Source organism: Pimephales promelas, chromosome 24, assembly GCF_988280905.1.
Source record: "Pimephales promelas chromosome 24, fPimPro1.hap1.1, whole genome shotgun sequence".
NCBI lineage: Eukaryota > Metazoa > Chordata > Actinopteri > Cypriniformes > Leuciscidae > Pimephales > Pimephales promelas.
Window position 1 is genome coordinate 3,098,836 of NC_142792.1, and position 22,998 is coordinate 3,121,833.

At 38.2% G+C, this 22,998-nt stretch overlaps 2 protein-coding genes across 4 annotated transcripts; both read right to left on the bottom strand.

Annotated features, from left to right (window-relative positions):
• Nucleotides 1-290: 290 nt before the first annotated feature.
• On the bottom strand, nucleotides 291-19,876 carry frs2a (fibroblast growth factor receptor substrate 2a). 2 transcript variants are annotated; one of them, XM_039660807.2, is made up of 7 exons: nucleotides 19,504-19,876; nucleotides 5,763-5,849; nucleotides 5,470-5,561; nucleotides 4,863-5,049; nucleotides 4,630-4,767; nucleotides 4,390-4,553; nucleotides 291-2,508 (listed from the first exon to the last, which is right to left on the bottom strand). In XM_039660807.2, exons 3-7 carry the CDS (start codon nucleotides 5,533-5,535, stop codon nucleotides 1,552-1,554), a joined length of 1,512 nt encoding a protein of 503 aa, XP_039516741.2. In that variant the 5' UTR covers nucleotides 5,536-5,561; nucleotides 5,763-5,849; nucleotides 19,504-19,876; the 3' UTR covers nucleotides 291-1,551. The 2 variants fall into 2 exon arrangements, with proteins under 2 accessions (XP_039516741.2, XP_088983208.1); XM_089127082.1 differs by lacking the exon at nucleotides 19,504-19,876 and adding an exon at nucleotides 8,942-8,987.
• Nucleotides 19,877-20,885: 1,009 nt separating this feature from the next.
• yeats4 (YEATS domain containing 4) lies at nucleotides 20,886-22,773 on the bottom strand. 2 transcript variants are annotated; one of them, XM_039660539.2, is made up of 7 exons: nucleotides 22,560-22,773; nucleotides 22,341-22,460; nucleotides 22,176-22,242; nucleotides 21,979-22,073; nucleotides 21,525-21,614; nucleotides 21,357-21,444; nucleotides 20,886-21,243 (listed from the first exon to the last, which is right to left on the bottom strand). In XM_039660539.2, exons 1-7 carry the CDS (start codon nucleotides 22,608-22,610, stop codon nucleotides 21,059-21,061), a joined length of 696 nt encoding a protein of 231 aa, XP_039516473.1. In that variant the 5' UTR covers nucleotides 22,611-22,773; the 3' UTR covers nucleotides 20,886-21,058. The 2 variants fall into 2 exon arrangements, with proteins under 2 accessions (XP_039516473.1, XP_039516474.1); XM_039660540.2 differs by having other exon boundaries at nucleotides 20,886-21,228; nucleotides 22,560-22,771.
• Between the last annotated feature and the right edge of the window lie 225 nt (nucleotides 22,774-22,998).

A 22,998-nucleotide genomic window follows, 5' to 3' on the forward strand; every position in this document is an offset into this window, starting at 1 on the left:
TATGAATAAATGTACAGATTCTACACCTGAAAACCTTTTCTCTAAACACTTCAAATATCAGGGTTTCTTAGCAACTGAGAGAAGGAAGAGGCGCTCAGACACACTGAACTCTATCCGGCGGGCAGTGACGCGTGTCTTTGGTCGACAGACGTGAGCGTACAGCTGAAAACACACACACACACAAACACACACACACATTAGCGCTCTCCTTTGGGATCACGCTAGCAGAAGGGCTTGTGGAGTGAGAGCGAGTGTTTAAAGTGACTGCAGTGAACCATGTGATTCTAGAATACCGTAGCGAGCATCTTTTATTGCTCTCAAGTGCAAAATGAGTGACTTACATCATTGAAGTAACCACATAAAAGACGTATCTCGAACACTTGGATATTTTTGAAAAGGAGAGGAAAACATCACAGCATTGATGAATGAGGTCTGGTAAAGCGTTTAGTGTTTCCTCATCTGTACCTGTTTCAGACCTGCGCTATGAAGGCATGTCAAATATATACTTAAACTGAGTGAATCTCACAAAACCTGTCAAGATCATATTTCATCCTGAATCTAAAGAAATAGATTTTTTTTTTTTAAGCATTTAATAAGATATTCTGCCTTTTCAAACACAGCCATAAATTCATACCCGGGTTCGTGAGGAGGAGATCAAATCTAATAATACTTATTAATACTCTTTAAATTCTTCTAAAAAATGATAATAATTGGAATCAGCAGTTGAATTTTTAAACAGCTTCAATGTCTATGATAACAATCCTAAATCATAAAAATGACTTTAAAATGACGATTTAAACAACTTTAGTGTTTAATTAATACAGGTTTTATAAAATGATTTACCTTTAAACCATTCTGAAATATTATTACAACTTCTATTTTAAAATGTAATTTATTCCCATGATGCAAACCTGAATTTTCCGCATCATTACTCCAGTCTTCAGTGTCACATGATCATTCAGAAATCATTTGAACAATTTGGTGCTTTTTTACCATTTATCATTTACCAATGTTGAAAAGTTTTTGCTGCTTAGTAGTATTTTTGTGGAATGTTTCTTGAGCAGCAAATAATCATATTAGAGTGATTTCTGAATGATCATGTGACACTGAAGACTGGAGTAATTATGAAATTTAAAAAAAAAAAAATCAGCTTAGATCACCGGAATAAATTACAATTTAAAATGTATTCACACAGAAAAGTTATTTTAAATTGTAAAAAATATTTCTCAATTTCTTCTGTATCTTTGAACAAATTTTAATGCAGCCTTGTTGAGCATGAGAAGAACATTAGCGCATTTATGTGTATGCGATGATTTCGATTTTTAGTATTGCCAAATAGTATTTTTAGTAACTTTTTTATTGCCATACACCAGTTAAAAATGTGCAACACTCCACATATGCCGACGGGTTTGCTGGTATGAAAATAGGGTAAATGTGGATTTATTTCTTTAGATATCTCAGTGAAATGTGACCTGACAGGTTTTCGTGAGATAAACTCCTGCATTGTGGGACGAGTAAACCGACTGGTTTGCTGGATCAGTGCTGGTCGGGTCACATGGGCAGGTCGGTGCTGTTGTGTCGAGTTTTCCTGGATGTGCCGTCATCCCGTGGCTGTGCTTTCTGCAGGCTGGACATGGCAGCCGTGCGCTCGATGTCGATGACGGCGTACAGCTCAGTCCGCCGCGTGGGGGTGGGTGGTAAGGGTGTGGTGGGTGTTTTTGGGGTGTGAGGTCCACTGGAGTCCGACACTTTGTCCATTTCCACCTCGATGTAGTTGAGCTGCCGGAGCGGGTCGCCCACCCCGAGCCTTCGGAGGTCAAAGCTGAATACGGTGGGCTGAGTGCTGGAGAGTTTGTGTGCGCTGAGCGGCACCGTGACGTTCTCCGTGTTGACGTAGTTGTGCTGGGGATCGAGGGAATGGAAGCCATTCAGAGAGGGCGACTTGAGATCGTCCTCGTCCTCCGCCTCGCTGTTGGGTTTGCGCGTTTCCCACACGGGCGGCAACGCCGGCAGGTTCTCGTAGTTGAGCAGCGCAGTCCGCCGCTGGGCTGAGTTGTTGGCGTTGTGGGCGTCGGGAAGCGGTACAGGAGGTCTGTTTCGTCTCGCTCCGGACCCGACGGGTGCGACCACGCCGTTTTGCTGCTCGTGGGGCGTCTCTTTGCGCTCATCGCTATCGTAACCGGTGTCGCAGTCAGTCGCAAGGCCTGTGCAGCCATTTACTGTCTTTGCAGGAGAAGTGGCGTTATCTGTGCTAGAGCCGGGCACTCCCCCGTCCCGCTCGCTGAGATCTTGCGGGCTCTCCTTGAGCAGCATCTGTCTCTGGACAGGCGTAGGGCCTAAAACAAACTTTACACCCTCCGAGTCCAAAACCACGTGCGGCTCAGTCTCATTGGCCGACGTTGGGAGTGCGCTCTCGGGATTGGACGTCCGGAGCTCCAGAGGGGCGTGGCCACTGCTACGACAGCGCCGTTCCTCTTGTAGACCCGTCGTGTTGACGTAAGTGTGCACCTGCACAAGACAAAAATATGAATTAAGAGTTTTACATTTACACTACTATTTTTGATGTTTTCAAAAGAAGTCTCTTATGCTTATCAAAGTGCATTTATTTGATAAAAAAAAAATCGGGGAAAAAAACAGTAATATTGTGAAATATTAGAATTTAAAATAATGGTTTTCTATGTTAATATACTTTAAAACAGTGTTCAGACTCGGTCTCGAGACCATATTTTAATCGTCTTGGTCTTGTCATGGACTTGTGTGCATTTTGACTCAGAATTGACTCGTACTCGAACATATTAGGACTCGGACTTATTCCCGAGTCCCATTGAAAATATGTCATGAATATTACTGTATGTTAATGTTTCTTTAAATTGTTTGATTGAAACGTCCAATGATTGCTGACTTTCTTGTGTGCAACTGCGCATGACTTGAGACTATAACGTTCGCGGCATGCAAATGCAGCAGGACCCAGGTCAGGACCCAGGTCAGATGTGATGTGGATCCTCTAGCTCAACTATGTATCAAGAGCCACACAGAATTTGTGTGCAGTGATGTTATGTGAAAGAGCACTTACTGATTGTAATAATTGTAAGTCATAATTATATGTGGCCTTTATACCATTACAGTGTACATGATTCCATGGTATATTTAGTTTACTGTTTGAGTATGGTGCCAAAGTCTGGTTTGAGACCCAACCTTAGGTTATCCAACCTCTCTGGTCTCGACTAGGACTTGACTCTCTTTGGTCTCGGAGTCGACTCAGACTCGACTTTCTTCGGACTCAACTGTCTTTGGTCTCGGCCTCGACTTTATTTGGTCTCGGACTCGACTGTCTTTGGTCTCAGTCTCAACTTGGACTCAAGTATTTGGTCTCAGACTCGACACGGACTCGACTCTTTTTGGTCTCGGTCTCGACTCAGACTCGACTGTCTTCGGTCTTGGTCTCAACTCGGACTCGATTATCTTTGGTCTCGGCCTCGACTCGGACTCGACTTTATTTGGTCTCGGACTCGACTGTCTTTGGTCTCGGTCTCGACTCGGACTCGAGTATCTTTGATCTCGGTCTCGACTCAGACTCGAGTATCTTTGGTCTCGACTCGGAATCGACTCTTTGGTCTTGGTCTCGACTCAGACTCGAGTATCTTTGGTCTCGGACTCGACTCGGACTCGAGTATCTTTGGTCTCGGACTCGACTCGGACTCGAGTATCTTTGGTCTTGGTCTCGACTCAGACTCGAGTATCTTTGGTCTCGGACTCGACTCGGACTCGAGTATCTTTGGTCTCGGTCTCGACTCGGATTCGACTGTCTTTGGTCTCGGACTCGACTGTCTTTGGTCTCGGTCTCGACTCGGACTCGAGTATCTTTGATCTCGGTCTCGACTCAGACTCGACTCTCTTTGGTCTCGGCCTCGACTCAGACTCGACTCTCTTTGGTCTTGGTCTCGACTCGGATTCGAGTATCTTTGATCTCGGTCTCGACTCGGATTCGACTCTCTTTGGTCTCGGTCTCGACTCAGACTCGAGTATCTTTGGTCTCGACTCAGACTCGAGTATCTTTGGTCTCGACTCAGACTCGAGTATCTTTGGTCTCGACTCGGACTCGACTCTCTTTGGTCTCGGACTCGACTCTCTTTGGTCTCGGTCTCGACTCAGACTCGACTCGGATCTGAGTCTCGGTCTCGTCTCGGTCTCTACTCGGACTACAACACTGCTTTAAAATATCATTTATTTCTATGATGCAAAGCTGAATTTTCATGAGCCATTACTCCAGTCTTCAGTGTCATATGATTCTTCAGAAATCTTTCTAATATGTTGATTTGATACTCAGGCAACAAACAAAACCTTAATGTAAAGTGTTAGCCTATGTTTTTAAGTGAAGTGCATCTGTACCGTTTCATCATTGAGCAGCAGTGGGTGTGTTGATTCCTCCCCCACTGATGGTAACCTAGTGCTGCCCACTGAAGGATGGCGACTCGAAGGGCGCGAGGACGCGTCGCCAAATGACGGGTAACGGCCGATTCCATTTGCCACTGTTGGGACAGAGTAACCTGGAGCTGTAGAGAGAGCAATTGAAGAGTTAGTAAGAGAGTCCAATATGAATGTGAGATCTGGAAGTGTGTCTGTTCTTACTGGTGGGAGTGTGTGGCGTCACTGGAAGCTCAGGCTCCAGCACTGGTTCCTCCACAACACTGATGCTGTTGTTGTGCATGATGTCCTGCAGCATGTTAAAGATCTCCTCGGCCCGCGTACACTTAAACGCGAATATCCCTGAAGAGGAGTGAAGAATGAATATGAATGACACAAAGCAACAAATATCGTACAGTAAAAGCAGATGTGATGGAGAGTTAGCTCGTGAGTCTCACCTTGACCGGTTTGGCAGCGCCGGCCGCTCTCAAAGGAGAAGAGGTTGGAGTCGTACCCATATCGACGCAGGCAGAGGTAGGGCCACTTCACGGCGTCTCGTTTGCGCGTGTGCAGAATGAGCTCTTCCTCCGTTAACTCCATCACGCCCGAGCCCAGCTCATTACCATCATCATCCACGTTTATCACCTACAAACACACACACACCACTTTCAGCATATGCACACTGTTAAAATGAATAAAATAAAAATACAACTTTAGGGTTTACATAATGCGCATATTACACTGTGATTTCACAGTTTTGTGATTATTTTTATTTTTCCTACTTCATATTTGAGTCTAAACTGCGTCAAAACTGGTAGTAAATGTATATGGCGTAGTAAGAATCTGGCCTCGTTCTTCCATAGACACACACAGAGGCATCTTGGGTAAAGTAAGAACAGTTTCTGATCCTCTGAGAACACAGGAGCTGATTTATTTTCTTTTTAGAGCATTTAATGATTTGGTATGTTAATAAAAATGAGAACTTTACTCTCTGTAAAGCATGGAGTCTGTTCACCGCAGTACATGTGTGACAGACAGACACCTTCAGACCGTTTCGTTGCTCACTTTGAATTTGTTGTGATGGTTGTCAGGGATGACCTCTTTATCGGGACAGCTACAACAGCTCCCCATGGCGCCTTTAACACACCATTGGCCCCCTGCGCAAAAGAAACGATGTGAGAAACAGTTGAGATGGAAAAGTGCAGGGGGATATGAAGACATTTGAGAAACATCACACGTGTTGTGTTTGCTATACTGTTGTTTATTTAGAGGATGGTACAGCCAAAACATCCATCCGTCCCATTTCTGTAGATGTGTGTTAACTGTGATCGTCCAGCAGAGAGCGCTCCAATGCTCACCTACATCCAGCCATCAACAGTTCTGCTTCACAGCTCAACATCGCACTTCCAGCACATGTGCGTGTGTGAGGGAGAGAGATCAGCTTCCTGTGGAGGCAAAAACACACAAAACACGTTTTGTTATCATACTGTATTTTTCGTTTTATGCCAGAGACGGGAAAGAATGGCTCTGTGCTTCTTAGTTAAGCCCTACCTAGTTGTCAGAGAGGAGTATATAGAAAGATCAGAGATGTACACATATGATACTAAGTTATGATACCACGATTTTACAAGAAAATACTATTTCAGTTACGTTTAATTCAACGTTTTGCTTGCCGTTTCTTCGTAATTGTGAACTTAACTAGCAATTCCTGAGTGAAAATGGTTTCAAAGCACATTTTTTTTTCTAGTGTTGAGGATTTAAAACAAGCGTAAGCAAAGACCGGATTTTGACTCGAGTCCCCGGCAGCCCAGCACATTTATAATTCATGCACACACTTCATTTACATGAACATCGAGAAGTACGTCCCAGATCACAACAGCTGTTTGATTTTAATACATTTTTCACTGGTTTAAAAGGATTTTTTTTTGTGTGTTGTGCACTTGAGCTTGCTGCTTTTGTTGCCCCCGATTTCTCTTTCTGTGACCAATAACGTTGCGACTTCCATCATTTGAGTCTGTTTCTGGGGTCATTAAGAGGTCATGCAGTCCTGCTACATAATGAGTGATATATGGATGATGGACTGTATAATTAGGCTAGTTTCAGGCTCTTGGGAGGCTTTTACTAAGACGTGTCTTTGCGTTTAAAAACTGCTGGACTAAATGCACCAGCATCTTTAGAAAAGGCCCTGTTTACACCTGGTATTGGTCGACGGGATCACAAGTAGACGAGGGAGACAGTCCCATTTACGCCTGGTGTTTTAATCCATTTCTTTTGTCCTCTTTCATCCTCTTCCGTCTAAATTTATGGGCTTTTTTAGATCTCTCGATCTAATGGACGAAACAAGCGCGCGCAGTTTATAAATGAGACGTTTGTGCTTGTACGTTTCGCATCTTCAAACCAAACTTGGGTCTTCTTCAGCGCTCCCATAATGTTTAAGTATTACACTGTAAACCCTAACGGTCCAAATAATTCATTGGTTTGAGTAGGACAAACTTAAATTCAACTAATTAGTTCAGTCAAATTATTTTTTATGAGTATTTAGCACTTTCTTTTTCTTTCAAGTTCACAGAACTGATATATTTGAAGTAAACTGAACTGTTTCATTGTTTTGAGTTTTATGAAATTATTTATTTTAACTTAGACGAACTTAAGTTTAACTGAAACGGCTGGGATATCTATTTCCCAGCATGCTTTGCCGATGGCATTCGAAAGAGAGTGTAAATGCTAAAATTAAGTGCAATATAATGTTTTTTTTGTGTGTGTAAAATTAATATTAAGTGTGAGATGTTTAGTAGTGATTAATGTTTTGTTATGCTAATTTAGAGGAATTTCTGTTAATGTTGGCTTTCGGATAGTTACCATCATGGCGACAAGTGATGCATTCAGATTGATTTGAGAGCAAATGGGCTCTATGCACGGCGTTATTTCCGGTGAAGGATTAAGGATGCTCGATAACTTCCGCCGATCATAGAGTCCAATGCAATACCGAGAATTTATATTGAATTTTATACTCCATGGTGATACTAAAGAAACATTAGTCACAAAAACAGATAAAACAGACACCCCTTGTTGTGTTTATGCTTCTTTTTAAAATTATATTAAATAAACATAACTATATATAAAATTACATCTAAACGTATGTACGTTTCGTTTCAAAGACGGGAGGACATTAAATATTGAAGACTCTGCCATAATCCCGTTTTCTCCGGTTTTCCTCCGCTTTAATCTACACAACCGTAAATGGACGAGCATCCTTACGTCAAATGCGGAACTTATGCGTGCATATAGCCCATTATCCCTTTTATTGTTACGCTCATACAGCAAGTGCTTCTGTGCTTGTAAGTGCTTGTATACTTGTTAGCATTTACTATGTCAGCAGATTAGCTTTTAAAGCTAACTAAGTTTATACTATTAAAAGTGTTTTGAGTTCTGCCAACTTATTCGGGTTTACAGTGTACTTCATATATTTAAGTTATAGTAACTAATTAGTACTATTCACTTTATTTACCCAAGTTATCTTAACAATAAGTTATTTAGTTACTTGGAAACAAATAAATTTTTTTTATGCTTAAATTGTTTGAGTTAATAAACTTAAATGATTTAAGGCAATCGGTTGAACTAACTCATCAGGTTTTACAGTGTAGGTTTGCAGTCGCATTCGACCACATGAGCGTCTCTAGACTATAAAAAGCAATATGTTTACGTCTATCTCTGGCAGAAAGTGGACAAGCTCAAAACGTTTAAGACCATGTTTATGCCTGTATGTATTTAACACGAAACATTTCTTAACAACATGGTCAATGTTGGAAAAATTGCCCCAAAACTACAAGAATTCATTGCAAAGTTCAAATCGTGGCTCAACCTTTAACAAAAAAGACAACAGACGATTTTTTAAATAAGAATTTGCAGCATGACCTAAAGCTCAGTTCATTATCGCCACTCATGAGGATGAAACGTAAATAATTCACGACCTCCAGACAGTAAAGCTCTGCTCTAGTTTACAGTTCATCTTCCTGCAGGAAGCAAACCGCTCTTTCACTCACATTGTCACTCATCATACATGGTTAAATGGTTTTAGTACGCCACACACACACACACACTAAAAACAAACTCTGACTCGCTCAGGCTACAAAAGTCAATCTTCAGAGTCTGCACACCTTGTTATACGTCACACCTCCTTTATGCAAAATTAACAGTCAGCACTGCAGCGCTCAGTTTTCTTCTATATTTAATGAGTGAAGTATGTAGGGCGTAGCGTGCAAAACCTGGCACCAGCCCGAATGTGTCCCACCTGCCCAGGTATGCGAAGCACACAGGTACTGCTCACATTCCATCAGTTTAACATCCATCAACCACACTAATGCAAAACGCTCACAGACAGTGTCAAATCTCATTCGCTTGTGGGTTCAAATCAAAAGACTCGAAACATTCAGTGATTAGGCATGTTTAGGCAACTTGCACAACATTAGAATGAGCATTAAGGATCATCATGACACCCGCTGCAAATTTCAAGTCCAAACGCCTACGACAAACTCACCAGAGCGCACACCATCTCTGCCTCTCCGTACGAGACAGATTAGCAGCGGCACGTCGAGATTCACTCATTCCTACTGCATGTTTGGGCAATTATCACCCCACATAATGAGGGAGGTCATGACTAGCCTGCTAAACCACGAGCATGAGTCAGCCTTCTCAATCTCAACTCACAAAGGTCACATGACCCAAACTGAAGAGGTCATCATCGCGGCTCTACCTGGCGCGTACTTGATCAAATTGGTTGCTTGCAGATGTTTGTTTTTGCCGCGTGCAACCAACGAGGATCATGCTAAAGAAAGCTGGAGAATGTTGAGTTCATTTATTTTTATTTTTATAATTTATCCTTATCATTTATTATTGAGATCATTTATTTTCTCTCCCATTACATTCAATTTAAGCTCACAACTCAGCTTAAGCAAAGTTTCTTATGGTGTGATGCTAGAAATAGTCTGTCAAACACATTATGCAAATTTTCATGATCGTTAAGAAATTGAATGTGAAATCATAAACCATGTTTCAGTAAGAATGCTTATACTTTGATCATATACTATAAGTCTGAATCAATTATTTGTAATTGAAATAAAACCAAAAATGAGATGCAATGGTCGTCATTTAATTAAATAAATATATGCGCTGCGTGTTTCAGAGCGGGACTTTTCTTTTACACGCGTGCAGCTCATGCTCTGGTGAATTTATTTTCTCAGTTCATTGTAAATTTTGCTCCACTCGTCTCTGCATCGCTTATAACATGCATTTGGGAACGAAACATGCGACAAACATATAATGAGAAACGCTTATAAACCGGCTGTTGTCAACAAAACTAAAGTTAAGGATCCATGTGGATTTCTACCAAAACAAAAGCTCAACGATTTCATGTTTGAAAAGGAAGAAATTAAGAAAGCCAAAACTGGTATTGTTGCAGTTGTATCATTTATTCATTTTTATTTTATAGTTTTATTTAGTAATCATTATAATAAATGAAGAGTTCAGATGCAAAACCCTCTAAATGCCATTTGAAATTTTCTTCTATAATGACCATTTTTATCAAGCTTGTGTATTTAAGTTCAGTAATTTCACTTAAATGACAATTAATAGGTAATCTTCATTGCCATTTAAGTGAAATTACTGAACTTAAATATACAAGCTTGATAAAAATGATCATTTTAGAAGAAAATTTCAAATGGCACTTAGAGGCTTTTGCATCTGAACTCTTCAAATATTATTATTATAACTATGATTTTTAATAATATCTCTCTCCATCTTTGACTAATTATTATATTATATTCATATTTAGTTTGTATTCATACAAACTGTGCAAAACAAAACACCACTGCAAACCTGAGGCTTTTTAATTTTAAATCACATCACATATTATGATAATAATTTTTTTATTTTATTTAGTAATAATAATTAGTATTAGTATATTAGTAAAACATAATATATTAATATTGTGATTTTAACAGTTTATTAAATATTAAAATATAACATTACCTTTTTAACAGTGAAATTACATTCATATTCATTATTTTGTATTTTTATATGAATTTTACTTTGTAATAATAATAATAATTACTATTATTATTTAAGTAATATTCATATACAATTACAAATTTATCGTAATTTTTGGTGAAATTGTGAAACACAGCAAACCAGGGTTTTTTTTTTTTGTGTTCCTTTTCTTCTTAAAATCACATTTTAAAATCAAAATTCAATTTTTTCCCTCCTAAATGCAGACCTAAACATTAGTGTTTGTAAGAGAGAGCAAGAAAAACAGACAAGTTTAGTGTGAGAGGCGAGGGTCATACTGAGACCTCCAGGGAAAGATGGACGACAAGTCAAACACTTTCACTGAAAACACAGGGGAACCGCTGCGGGTAAAGATTGCACTCCTCTGACTTCATCGCCCTCAAACACGCACACACACACAAGTGTGTGTGTTGCAAACCATGCGATGACTGAAGCCACTGTGTCTCTCCCCCGCACAATGTTCACATTCCACGGGGCACAGGGTGTGGATACAGAGGTAGATTTTTTCATACACAAAAATGCCTCTCTATCTCTCTCTCTTCATCTTCGGCTCACCCACTCCTCCTCTGCCGGTGCTGCAGAGGCTTGTCATACGGCGGCCAATCTGTGACTCACTGGATTTGCATTCTGGGAACGGTGTGGGGTCACTGGAGCACTGAAGTGTTATTCTGCATTCGTAAAGAATTCTAATAGTATAAACAGCAGCGCGCTGGAAAGAATGAGTCAGGAGACGCTCTTAACTAGCACTTTAGAGCTCTTATTAACAGCCATTTGAAGCCATCACATGCAATTTGGTTCAACATCTTGCCAATTTGCTTGTTACTTGCGGTCTATCACATAAATTAAAACGTACAACCCTGACAGGTAACTGAACTGTATTGTGTGCCATGCCATCACACAGACAGCTTCGCAAATTCCAGCGTGACTGCATCTATTTATATCGGCTGAATAATTAAAAAGGGGGACAGAAGAAACATTTGAGGCTAACAGCTATTCTGCTATCGGGTTTAAGTGCTTATACCACATGTAAAACTTGCTATTCAATAGGTCTTTTGACCAAGCAAATGGTTGCCAGGGTGTTGCTAAATGTTTTTGAGCGTGTTTTGAGACCATTTCAAGTGCAAGAAAAAACATTGTAAATGGCCAAGGCTGCAATTTTATTAAATTAGTTTGCAGTGAACGTTCGCATTAAATACTGCTTCACACTTTTAATGAGAAGCACTTTTAAACCGGCTTTAAGGACTCAAGATAAAATCTCAATGGTTCAACATTTTGAATATGAAGACATTAAGACATTAGTATTAGGCCCCGTCCACACTACTGCGTTTTCGTTTAAAAACGGAGACCTTTTGCTACGTTTGCACCTCCCGTCCACACTAAAACGGGAAAAACGAAGACCTAAAACGGAGAAGTTTAGAAACGCTGCAGCTGCGTTTTGCGTTTTGAATCTCCGGAGTGCGTTTTAGTGTGGACGAGACAAAACCATACAAAACGGAGAACTTTAGAAACGCTGACGCTTGGCTCTATGATTGGGTGTTATCAATCATGACGCATCCTTCCCTGATTCGTCATTCACTGTTTACACCGGCACGCGCATGCCCAGTGTTGGTGAATGGTCACGTAATCTGCGTTTTCAGTCGTTTTAATGTGGACGGAGATCGTTTCTAATACGCAGATAAAACGCTGGTGTGGACGGAGATCGTATTCGTTTTAATTCTCCGTTTTTAAACGAAAACGCAGTAGTGTGGACGGGGCCTTAGTATATTATCAAATGATTAAAAAAAGATACATTAGTATTGAAATTTTACAGTTGTACTGTAAAATAAAATTATTATTTTATTCAATACTCTTCTTTAAAAGTGAACGATTACATTTTTTTAAACATAGTATTTGTTTTATTAATATTTCGAGTTAGCCTTTTCATGTTCATTTTTTGTTTAATATATAGTCATTTTATTAGTTTTATTTATTTAAATATTTCCTTAAATATTACATTTTTTTCAACTAATATTTATCATTTTATTTTGGCTTTATTTCAATGAACATAAATGTTTGTTCATATGAATGAAAAAAATATGAACGCTCTGGATCTGAATTACATTACATGCATGCATTTGGCAGGTGCTTTAATCCAAATCAACCTGCATTGCATTCAAGGTATACATTTAATCAGGTCATGCATTCCCTGGAAATCGCTCCTGTGAAACCTTGGTGTTTCTGGCGCCACACTGTACAGTTGCTACAGGAATGCATTAGCATGGTACAGGGATGTGCACTGTACATGCACTGTGAGAATGATGGTGGAAAGTCATGAGTGGGGGATTAGCATGAACTAACCCCACACCTTTGAACACGGCATTCCAAGCCTGGGAAAAAAAACACGTCTCCGTGCAGCGACCCTCCAGTAACTCCTCACGCAAAGCTACGTTCTCCAGAGTCCCAACTCTGAAATAAAGACACACTCCTTCCCTTCACGCTGGAATGTAAACACCATTTAACGTTGGGTTTCTTGGGCTTTCTGGTTTGGAAAAATAGGATACAGAAATGCATGCTTGCTTTAAAGCGTCTATTCCCAGGGGAGGGCTATAGATATGACAGACAGCTCGTCTCCAACTGGCAATGAATAAGCGCCACGGGCACACCCACTCATTAGGACAAAGATTTATTTCAACTTTAATGGCTCTGACAGCAAAACCGTCCAGACAGGCATCAGATGATGCTGACTGGGACGAAAAGAGCTTTAGCTCTCAATCCAAAAACAGGAGGATAAATCAGATCCATTGATCAGAGACTCATGATAGGCTTTTAGAAAAGAGGAGGAAATCCATGGGTTTTAGCAAACATTCAATTGTTCATTGAGAATAGCTAAATAAACACCAGCCTTTAACCCTACTGTGTTATATTTGACGTGCGAATTTCGAAGGCCTCTAAACGTGATCAAAACCTGTTGCATGCAACCTAATTGATTAGCCTTTTAGTATAATTGCAAAAAACATCCACCATCTTTGATAGAGTTAGAAAAGTTTATTTTGTTGAACTGGACTGAAGCAAACCGGTTTACTTGATTATCCATTCATTTTTTAACCTTCAAATGGTTTTCGTTTCCCGTTTACACTTCGGGGTCTATACGACCCCAACAATTGATTGAGTAATTGTACAAAAAATATACATTTTTAAACATACAAACATATGTTTACTTCTCATCTATTTATTAATGCTGTTAAAGTACTTTTGTATCCATATACCACACAATTCCTCAACTACATTAGCTTGCATATCAAATATTATTTTTATGATACATTGCACTAGGCCTTCATTTCTGTGTAAAAACTTTCAGATTTATGGCGGATTTTTTCCTTTTTTTTGACACATGAAGAAAATATATTTCGTTTTTTTTCACATTTCCCATTCATTTCAATGTGGGGTCATATTGACCCCGAAGACCAGAAGTGTAAACATTTTTTTTTTTTTACATACCTTCAGAACAACTGAATCAAGCCCAGTTTTTTGTGTGTGTATAGATAGATAATGTATGAAATGTCACAAAATCATATTCCACTGAGATGAAGGGAACATTTTTTATTAAGTAAAAGTCGATTGGGGTCGTATAGACCCCATGACCCGATTGAGGGTTAAAATCCATGTTAAAAATAGTTTGTCTGATCAAAACCTACTCTATTTTGGTGTAAATTCATCTCTCACTTGGTAGAAGTCATTCAGTTAGACAGATCATGGACATACAGGATGACAAGCCTTCATCCCTTAAAAAAGCATCAACATAAAAAGAAAATAAAACCTCAAACATACCAGCTGACTAAAAACAAGACTTTTTCCAGTTTCAGATCTGCAACATTTAGAAGGAGACTAGACATTTCTATGTTGAGACAAGATACAGATGTCGCAATTCCCTAGTAAGCAATAGCACGATTGATTTTTGGGTTGGGGTCACGGTCCTCCAGAGGACTATTGGCATTATGAACAGTGATGCAGAAATGACAAGCTTTAATGAGTATTGACTAAACAAGCTAATTACAGAGCTGAAGTTATGCCGTATGATCAGCCATATGTGTAAGAGCAGCTGCATGAGTGTGTGGGACGGGTGGGAGGCAGAGAGCTCTCCAGTGAGTGCGTACACTAATACTGTACTCTCCTGGCATGTGAGAGAGAGAGAGAGAGAGAGAGAGAGAGAGTGAGTTCTTCCTCGTATGGCTAAGTCACCCTGGTAACCCAGTGCTCCCAGTATGGCCAGCTGGTGAACGCTGAGCGGCTCACACACTTCAAACGAGCGCCAGAGTTTACTTTACCTCCCACCAGAAACACAGAGGACGAGAGACACCGTGTCAGAGCGGGGGAGGAAAAATAGGAGATTAACTCATACCAACTCTGGTTTGAAAGAACCATTTACTACAGTCTAAAAATGCTGGGTTGTTTTAACCCAATTTTGGGTAAAATATGGACAAACTCAGCCATTGGGTTACATTTTTAAATTACATTTTTAACCCAATGGCTGGGTTTGTCCATATTTTACCTAAAATTGGGTTAAAACAACCCAGCATTTTTTAGAGTGTACAAGGCAGAAATGATATATTTGTCTTGCAATATCTGAGTATTGAAATTGGTGTATGCTTTACTGTATATCCTGATTTTTTTTTATTTCAAACTTGTTTAACACTTCCTCTCTCTCCTTAAATGTAAGATTAATCTCACAAAAACATTTCCAGGTCACAATTCACCCCAAATCAAATTAAAAAATATATAACGCATTTTAAGGCCAGTACTTTATTCATTCACCCCAAATTCATATAATGAATTAACTTAGAATTTGCGTGATTGAAGAAAGAAATGAACAACTTTTAATTGGTTATTTTTAGGGCTGTCAAACGATTAATCGCATCCAAAATAAAAGTTAGTGTTTACATAATATATGTGTGTGCACTGTGTATAATTATTTTATATATATATATATATATATATATATATATACATGAACATGCATGTATATATTTAAGAAATATGTTCATGTATATATTTATATATATAAAATTTATATTATATATAAATATTTTATATATAAATATTATTTTTTTCTTAAATATACATGCATGTGCATGTATTTATATATATATATATATATATATATATATATAAAATAATTATACACAGTGCACACACATATATTATGTAAACACTAACTTTTATTTTGGATGCGATTAATCGTTATTTTATTTTTATTTTTATTTTAGTTATTTTAGATAGTTATTTTTATTAAAGTTATTTTATTTTACTGCGATTCACAAATGAATACTAATATGAGGAAAAAAAGTATTCATATGAAATATTATTGAAATATGACCTGGGCATGTCATGGTTACAAATAATTGCGATTAATTGTTCATATCACTTACAGTGTAAACTTGTTATTTTTTATTTGGAATAGTTTATAATATGATACATTTTAATCAGAATAGACCCATATTAATAATATTTGTATAAGGACTTTATAATATAATGTACTGTAACTGGCAAAACATGATTCAAATTTAAACTGCACAATGAATACGGTTATCACAAATAATTGCGATTAGAAAGAATAATCAGATCAGACGATTAATTGATAATTGTGGCAGGCCTAACTAGGCATGATCTTGAAAGCTTTAGCAAGATTCATCCTGTAAATGGAGTAAATAAATCAAACTCGGGTCTCCAATAAAGGATGAAAACGAGGAGCCTCCAGTGAAACTATGAAATAGTGGCTATTAGCTCTACATAGCAAACAAGCTTAAGCTCGTGTGGGAGGCGCAAGATCAGAAAGAGAGCGGCCGACCTCGCGGCATGATCCTTCTCAAGAGAGGACAAGAGAAGGGGGAGGGAGTGAGAGAAAGATAAAGAAAGTCCATCTGAATACTGAAATACAGAAATCAAGCACAGGTCAGTTCAGTTTCTGAGGACACAGAGGCCGGCGTCCGCTGACCTGGGGTTACACTCGTGGTGAAAGTTTTTATCATTCTTCGCTTTGGGGGAAAATATGTGAGCAGATACTGTTAAAGAACCAGCATAGAGAGCGTCGTTTCAATGTGTTAATATGAACGGCACGCTTTCCTTTCAATAACGCAAGAAAATAGACAGTGGTGGGAAAATAGTTAAAGGAGTACTGAACGTTGGGTATATTGAATACTGAAGAACGGTCCAAACAACACAGGAGGACCCCATTGACTTTCAATGTACAGAAAAAAAATGTGAATGTTGTGAGATAAAATATAGACAGTCAGTTTCTCATTAACAAGTAAAACACTTTTAAAAAGGAGCTCAGCTGTTTATGTGCTCCTCTAAACTAAAACTCAGAAGTGTAAAGGTTCAGAAGGTAAAAGGCAGTGTTGGGTTTAACTAATTACTAAGTAATTAGTTACCGTAATTTAATTACTTTTCCCTTGAAAATGTAAAGTAAGGGATTACTCTTCATTTATCTGTAATTTAATTACAGTTACTTCTGATGTAATTGAGGTAAATACTGCGTATAGATCAATCCGATCTCACAGCGATTTGTATGCATTTTATGAGGTGTCTAAATATTCGTACAAATTCGTATGTGATTATTGTAAAAAATGTATGAAAAAAGTGTAAAAAGTCATGAGATCAGACATAAAACAATAGTGGGTTTAACATCAAAATTTATTGTCTGATGTTAAAAAGTATGTTTTTATAATGTAACCTCCACCTTGGTCAGTTTAAGGATAATTCATGCAATTTTATAGTATTTATTTGAAAGAATTAAAACAGATTCATGTCTATTCTTGTATTATTCAGCTGGTTGAGTTTGAAATGGGATTTTGAAAGTAATGAGTAATTAAAAGTAATTAAATACCTTTTAGAGAGAGTAATTCATATAGTAATCTAATTACATTGTTGAAGAGGTAATTAGTAATTAGTTACTTTTTAGAGTAACTTACACAACACTGGTAAAAGTCCTCCTCACTATTTTGTTCTAATCACCTGGATTTGCTAATTAGTAGATTTAATCAGCCAGGAGTTCATGAGTGGAATAAAAATATGGCAGGACTTTTACTTTGTGACGCCTCTGCAAAAAACTTGATTCAAACTGAAGGCTAAACACTGAATATTTCTGGTTATCCATTGCGTCATTGAACGATTGTGATGATGATTCAGCTCAATTCTACCATGGCTATTATGATAGAAGAATGTTTTTTCTCCAAGTGTTTTCATAAGAGCAGCGAGGCTGCCACCGAAAAGAACTGGACGGCCTTCAGAAGTTTTGCTCCATTATCTGCAATTCGACATTTCACAAATACGGAGAAGAAAAAGCTTTCTGCCATAAATTGAGCATGAAAATGATTAGTAGACATGCCAAGAGAGCCACAACACTAAATGCTGAATCTCACTGAGCATAAAACGAGAATGGACACCTAACCCAATATCAATACAAAGTTAATGTGTTTAAAAAGCATCCTTGCTGTTAAGAGTACATGACGCAATCGTGCGTCAGAGAAAACGTCAAACGCAATAACGGGAAACCATAAAGGCAGTGTTGCTGAGTCACTGGGCAAACAGGAGAACCACAGTCATCATCAGCACACACACAGATTTGAGGGAGCGTGTGCATTTGACGTCTTTACACTGTCCTGCTTTTTGACATCTATCAGCAGCACAAGGCGGCGTTAGAGACTTTTGCCTATGGGCGGAGATCTTCCTGGCCGTCACACCCAAAGGTCCTTCACTTAAGCGCAATCATGACTCCAGGTGTGGTGACCTAGAATACACCGCACCCATTAGAAAATTGACTAATTTGTCAGCTCATGCCATCGCCAGGCCGGTGATTTGTAGTGGAACATCTGGAGTTATTAACTATGAAGCAAACCAATACCCACTCCTACAATTGCATGGACCAAATCTATCTCTAAATAACCCACCAGACATGTGCATGTCAACCTGGGTGATTTCTGGATTCCAGTGCAATAAGGTCCTGCTGCTGAATCAGTTCACATAGAAAAAGTGAAGGGCATAACTGCTGCATCACTGCTGACCACTGCTTTCCCAGAAACAAGACTACAAGCGAGGTTCTAGGAAACACGTGACCCTTGAGGAGCTCTGAGGATCAATGCTGCTGATGGAGCGTTATGGATCACACCATGTTAGTTAAGATACAACCTGCATGTCTTTTAGCATATATGGTCATGGTGAACAGAATACTAACAGTATACAAAAGTATTCAATGCGCTTTTTACATTACACAACATAGAAAAACATCAGAAACGTTGCATAGCTTGAGCTAAAATGTGAAAACGCATGCAAATACGAGTAAGTGTGAATGGAGGGAATATGTATATGAGCAGTGTCACTGATTATTATCAGGTTTATGAATTAATAATCATACCCTTGATTGCCCTCTGAAAGTCAAAGTAGTGAATTATGTTTATATAGGTTTATTGAAAAATCTGAAAACCCACAGAATGTAACTTTAAAATATAATGAATTATAAATAAAACAATTACGTATGTGCGGTATGATGGGTAACCTAACCCACCAGACCTGAAAACTATTCGCCATAAAAAAATTAACTTAAAATGCATTTTTAAGTTACAATGAGTTGTTTTATGTGTTTTTTAATATAAACACAATATTAGTTCATCACTTAGAACTAATAAATAGGATAAATACACACACCAGTTTAACTTTTACTAGGGAATTCATGTTTATTGTGCATATTTGAGCCAAGCACATCATATTTGTAAGCTTATCAGAATGTTTTGATAAACACACACACTCTTGCATCAAAAATGTTTGAACACACCGATGCTATACTTTATTACATCAGCGGTCAAACACGTTTTAAACTCTTTTTTGCACCAAAATAACAAACCAATAGGAGAAAATATGTCATAAAACCCAAAGTTTTCGCTGGTTTGTATTATATAATAGTTTGTGGAGCTACTATGCTAATTACGTAGCCAGCTAACGTAACAACTAATCACAGCAGAACAGATCTGATTTCTATAAAAAATAAGGTAAATGTGTACTTACTAGTCATATCTCCACTGCTGAGTTTAATAAGTGGTTAATTGTGTAGATAAGCGTAATAACTGAGTGTTTTCCAGTCAAATGTGTAAAATCTCTTCACGGGACTCATCGCCCGAATCAAACTCCCTCACAGACACCAACAAACAGCGAAACTTTTCCATCTATCCATGTCCTGTAGTCCGATACGGCTGGGAAACAAAAGGAAAACGCTTGAAAATGTTATTCCGATACTGATTTTGAAGTCTAACAGTTAGTTCACAGTGAATTGTATGTAAATAAATGCGATATTTTCGATGGGCAGCAGCAGAAAGTGAAGGCGCTCGCGCAGACTCAATGTGAACTCGCTCACTCAGCTCTCACTCTCATCAGGCCCGAGAGAGAGAGAGAGAGAGAGAGAGAGATAGAGAACTGCCCCATTACTACTGCATCCGGGTCGTGTGTTTCTGAGTGAGGCACTAATTTCTGAAAATATAGAAAAACTTATGACTAAAGGAAAAGGATTCATAGACAACCCTTTCAAAGCATTAAAGCCAAATAAATAGCTCTACCTTTGTAAATGTAGCCTGAAATAGTCTATATAGGCTATCTGTTTTAAAAAAAACATGCATCTTTCCTTTTTAATACAATATCATTCTTATATTATGTGTAGTATACTACATATAAGTCTTGTCCTTTATACTTTCCCCTTAAATATCATTACCACAATGAACAAATCTCAGAAAACTATAAAAAGTGGCTGGCAATTGCTGTATGGTAGTGCTTTAGCAGCCTCTAGTGGAAGTTTATGTTTACATGTATTCATTTAGCTGACGCTTTTATACAAAGTGACTTCCAATTGCTATACATGTCAGAGGTCGCACGCCTCTGGAGCAACTAGGGGTTAAGTGTCTTGCTCAGGGACACATTGGTGTCTAACAGTGGATTCGAACCTGGGTCTCTCACACCAAAGGCATGTGTCTTATCCACTGTGCCAGTATTTTATATGCATTTTAAACACTTAAAACAGCATTTTTTTTCTTTTAAACATCTCATGGGTTGCAATTGCACACAAAAACACATACTTCCCTACTACAGTGTCCATTATATGCGCACATCATAATAATGCAGAATTAGTAGGTCATCCGGGTACATTTTGCCTACTCTTTTATGAGTACTGTGAATTTAGACATACTTCTTCTCTCATTCTTTTTCACCTTCTATATAGCAGAGAAGTATGCAATTTCAGATGCAGACAATTTGCTTTTAGATGCAGCCATTTTTTCTTCCCAGTCACTGGTTCATTGTGGGCTTTGAGGGATGATGTTCTGTAAAGCTGCTTGAAACAATGTGCATAAAAATGACAATGTATTGTTATATCATACTCAAAACTGGATGGTAAGCCTGACTCGTAAAAAAAAAAGTTTTATTCATACAAAAAAAGTCGAAAGGTCATGTATTGCCACACATTTAGCTGGACAAGAAAGTGGTTCACTACTAAATATACTGTCAAACTTTGAACCAGAAAACTAAACTGATCAGTCCCACAAAAGCATAACAAATCCTACAGCGCGCATCATCCTCAGTGATCTTTCATCTGGTCGTCCTCCTCCAGTCTGCGTATCTCTCCCTTCAGGAAGTTGATGTTTTCTCTGGAGGCTTTCAGTCGCTCCTTCAGCTCTACGATCTCCAGGCTGGTCTTCTTCTTTGCCGCTTCCACTTTTTCTCGTGTTCGTATTTCCAGCTCTGCAACTGCAACATGGGACACTGAATGTTTAGTTCACATGATTAGAACTGCGGACTAATTAGGGTTTGATTATTTTAGCACATCCAATGGGCTGTTCAATAGGAGCTGCAAAGGTGAAAAGTGAAGCACTCACACTCGGTCTCGTGTTTGTAAGCACCCAACGTCAGCTGTCTGGTGGTGTTCAGAAGTTGCTGCATCATGGCTGTCGGGTCTTGAAATATCTGCAAAAACACAGGTTTTAGGCTTTATGGTTGTATTAATACTATAATGTCATAATGTGCTGTTCTGATCAAATTCGCACCATCTCGTCGTAGAACTCGGACACGACTGTCTTCTTTGGCATGGCGCTGGAGTCTGACTGGAACAGCTTCAGCAGATGATATAGGGTGACCTGAAGAAAAAACACCACAACATCAAACCTTTGCTTTTACTATTCTTTTAATATGAAGGTACAGTAATACAGGGGTTTATTACTGGTAATTGTATAATTACACTGTAATAAGGACCCCTTAAAATAAAGTGTAACCAATTTTTTCAAATCAATAAAAATAACATTAACTAATGGATTAAAAAGTAAATAGTTTGATTAATATAAATAAATTAATATATAGATCTGATTTATTAAAATAAGTTAATAAAATAAATAAAAGTTGATTCAAATCAATACATATTTTTGAATTAATTACATTTTATTTAAATTGAATAAAATCTTTTTTTATTCAGTCCTCAAAAAGTCATATAATAATGCCATTTACCGGTCTCTCATTTGGATCGATGAAGAAGATCTTTATGATGATCTCAAACTCTCCCCATCCCGTCTCTGTAATCTCATACGGAGGCTTCGTAACCACTGAAATAAAATGAAGAGTATTTGATCAGCTATGTGTGTTAATTAAGCCATGAAATTTGAAACTATAAATAATACAGTAATAAGATCAACTGAATAGCACACCTCTTAAAGGATTCCCATAACTTTCGTGCAGTTTGAACTGTATTTTTTTGACATAAGCAGACATATCCTGGGGGAATACCAAGGGGGAAAGAAAATAACACGTTAGTGAATTTTATCATTTATATACAGCAATTAAAATGCCTACAAAAAGATGTAAGTATCAACCTCATTTCTGTAAGGCTTCACATAAACTGTCCACTGATGAGTGTGACCATCGTCTTCTCTTTTCTTGCCAAAATATCGTGCAACGTTTCCAAACACGATGGGTTTTACGATAGTGACTCCCTGAGAATAAAGTCATTATGGTTAATTCATAAATCACCTGTTATTATAAATAAACACCAAAGGCATCAGCATTAGCCTTATGATAGCGTTGTTACCTACCTTTACACGTCCCCCCGAATCTGGACCAAATTCAGCCATCCTCTTAAACATAGTATACAGAGAGGATAGTATTTATTCGTATTGGCTTCTATGAAATGGGTACAGTTATGAAATTAACTAAATTACTGTATTGAAATGCCATTAAGCACAATATAAATGCTCTTCAATGAAGAAAGACATATGAAGCGCTCGTCTCTACGACAAGAACAGAAGTTTTTAGGCAAAATTTCAAATTAAGAGTCCTAAATATTTACTAGTGACTTGCGTGACTTTTTATCCCACTATTTTGACTTTTTAAGCCAGGATTGCAAAAAAAACAAAACAAAACAAAAATTTCGTGTTTATATCTCGACATTCTGACTTTTTTTCCCCAGAACTGTAAAATAGTTATGAAGTTCAAATCGACTCAAACTTTATTTTGAAATTGTGTATCGCTCAT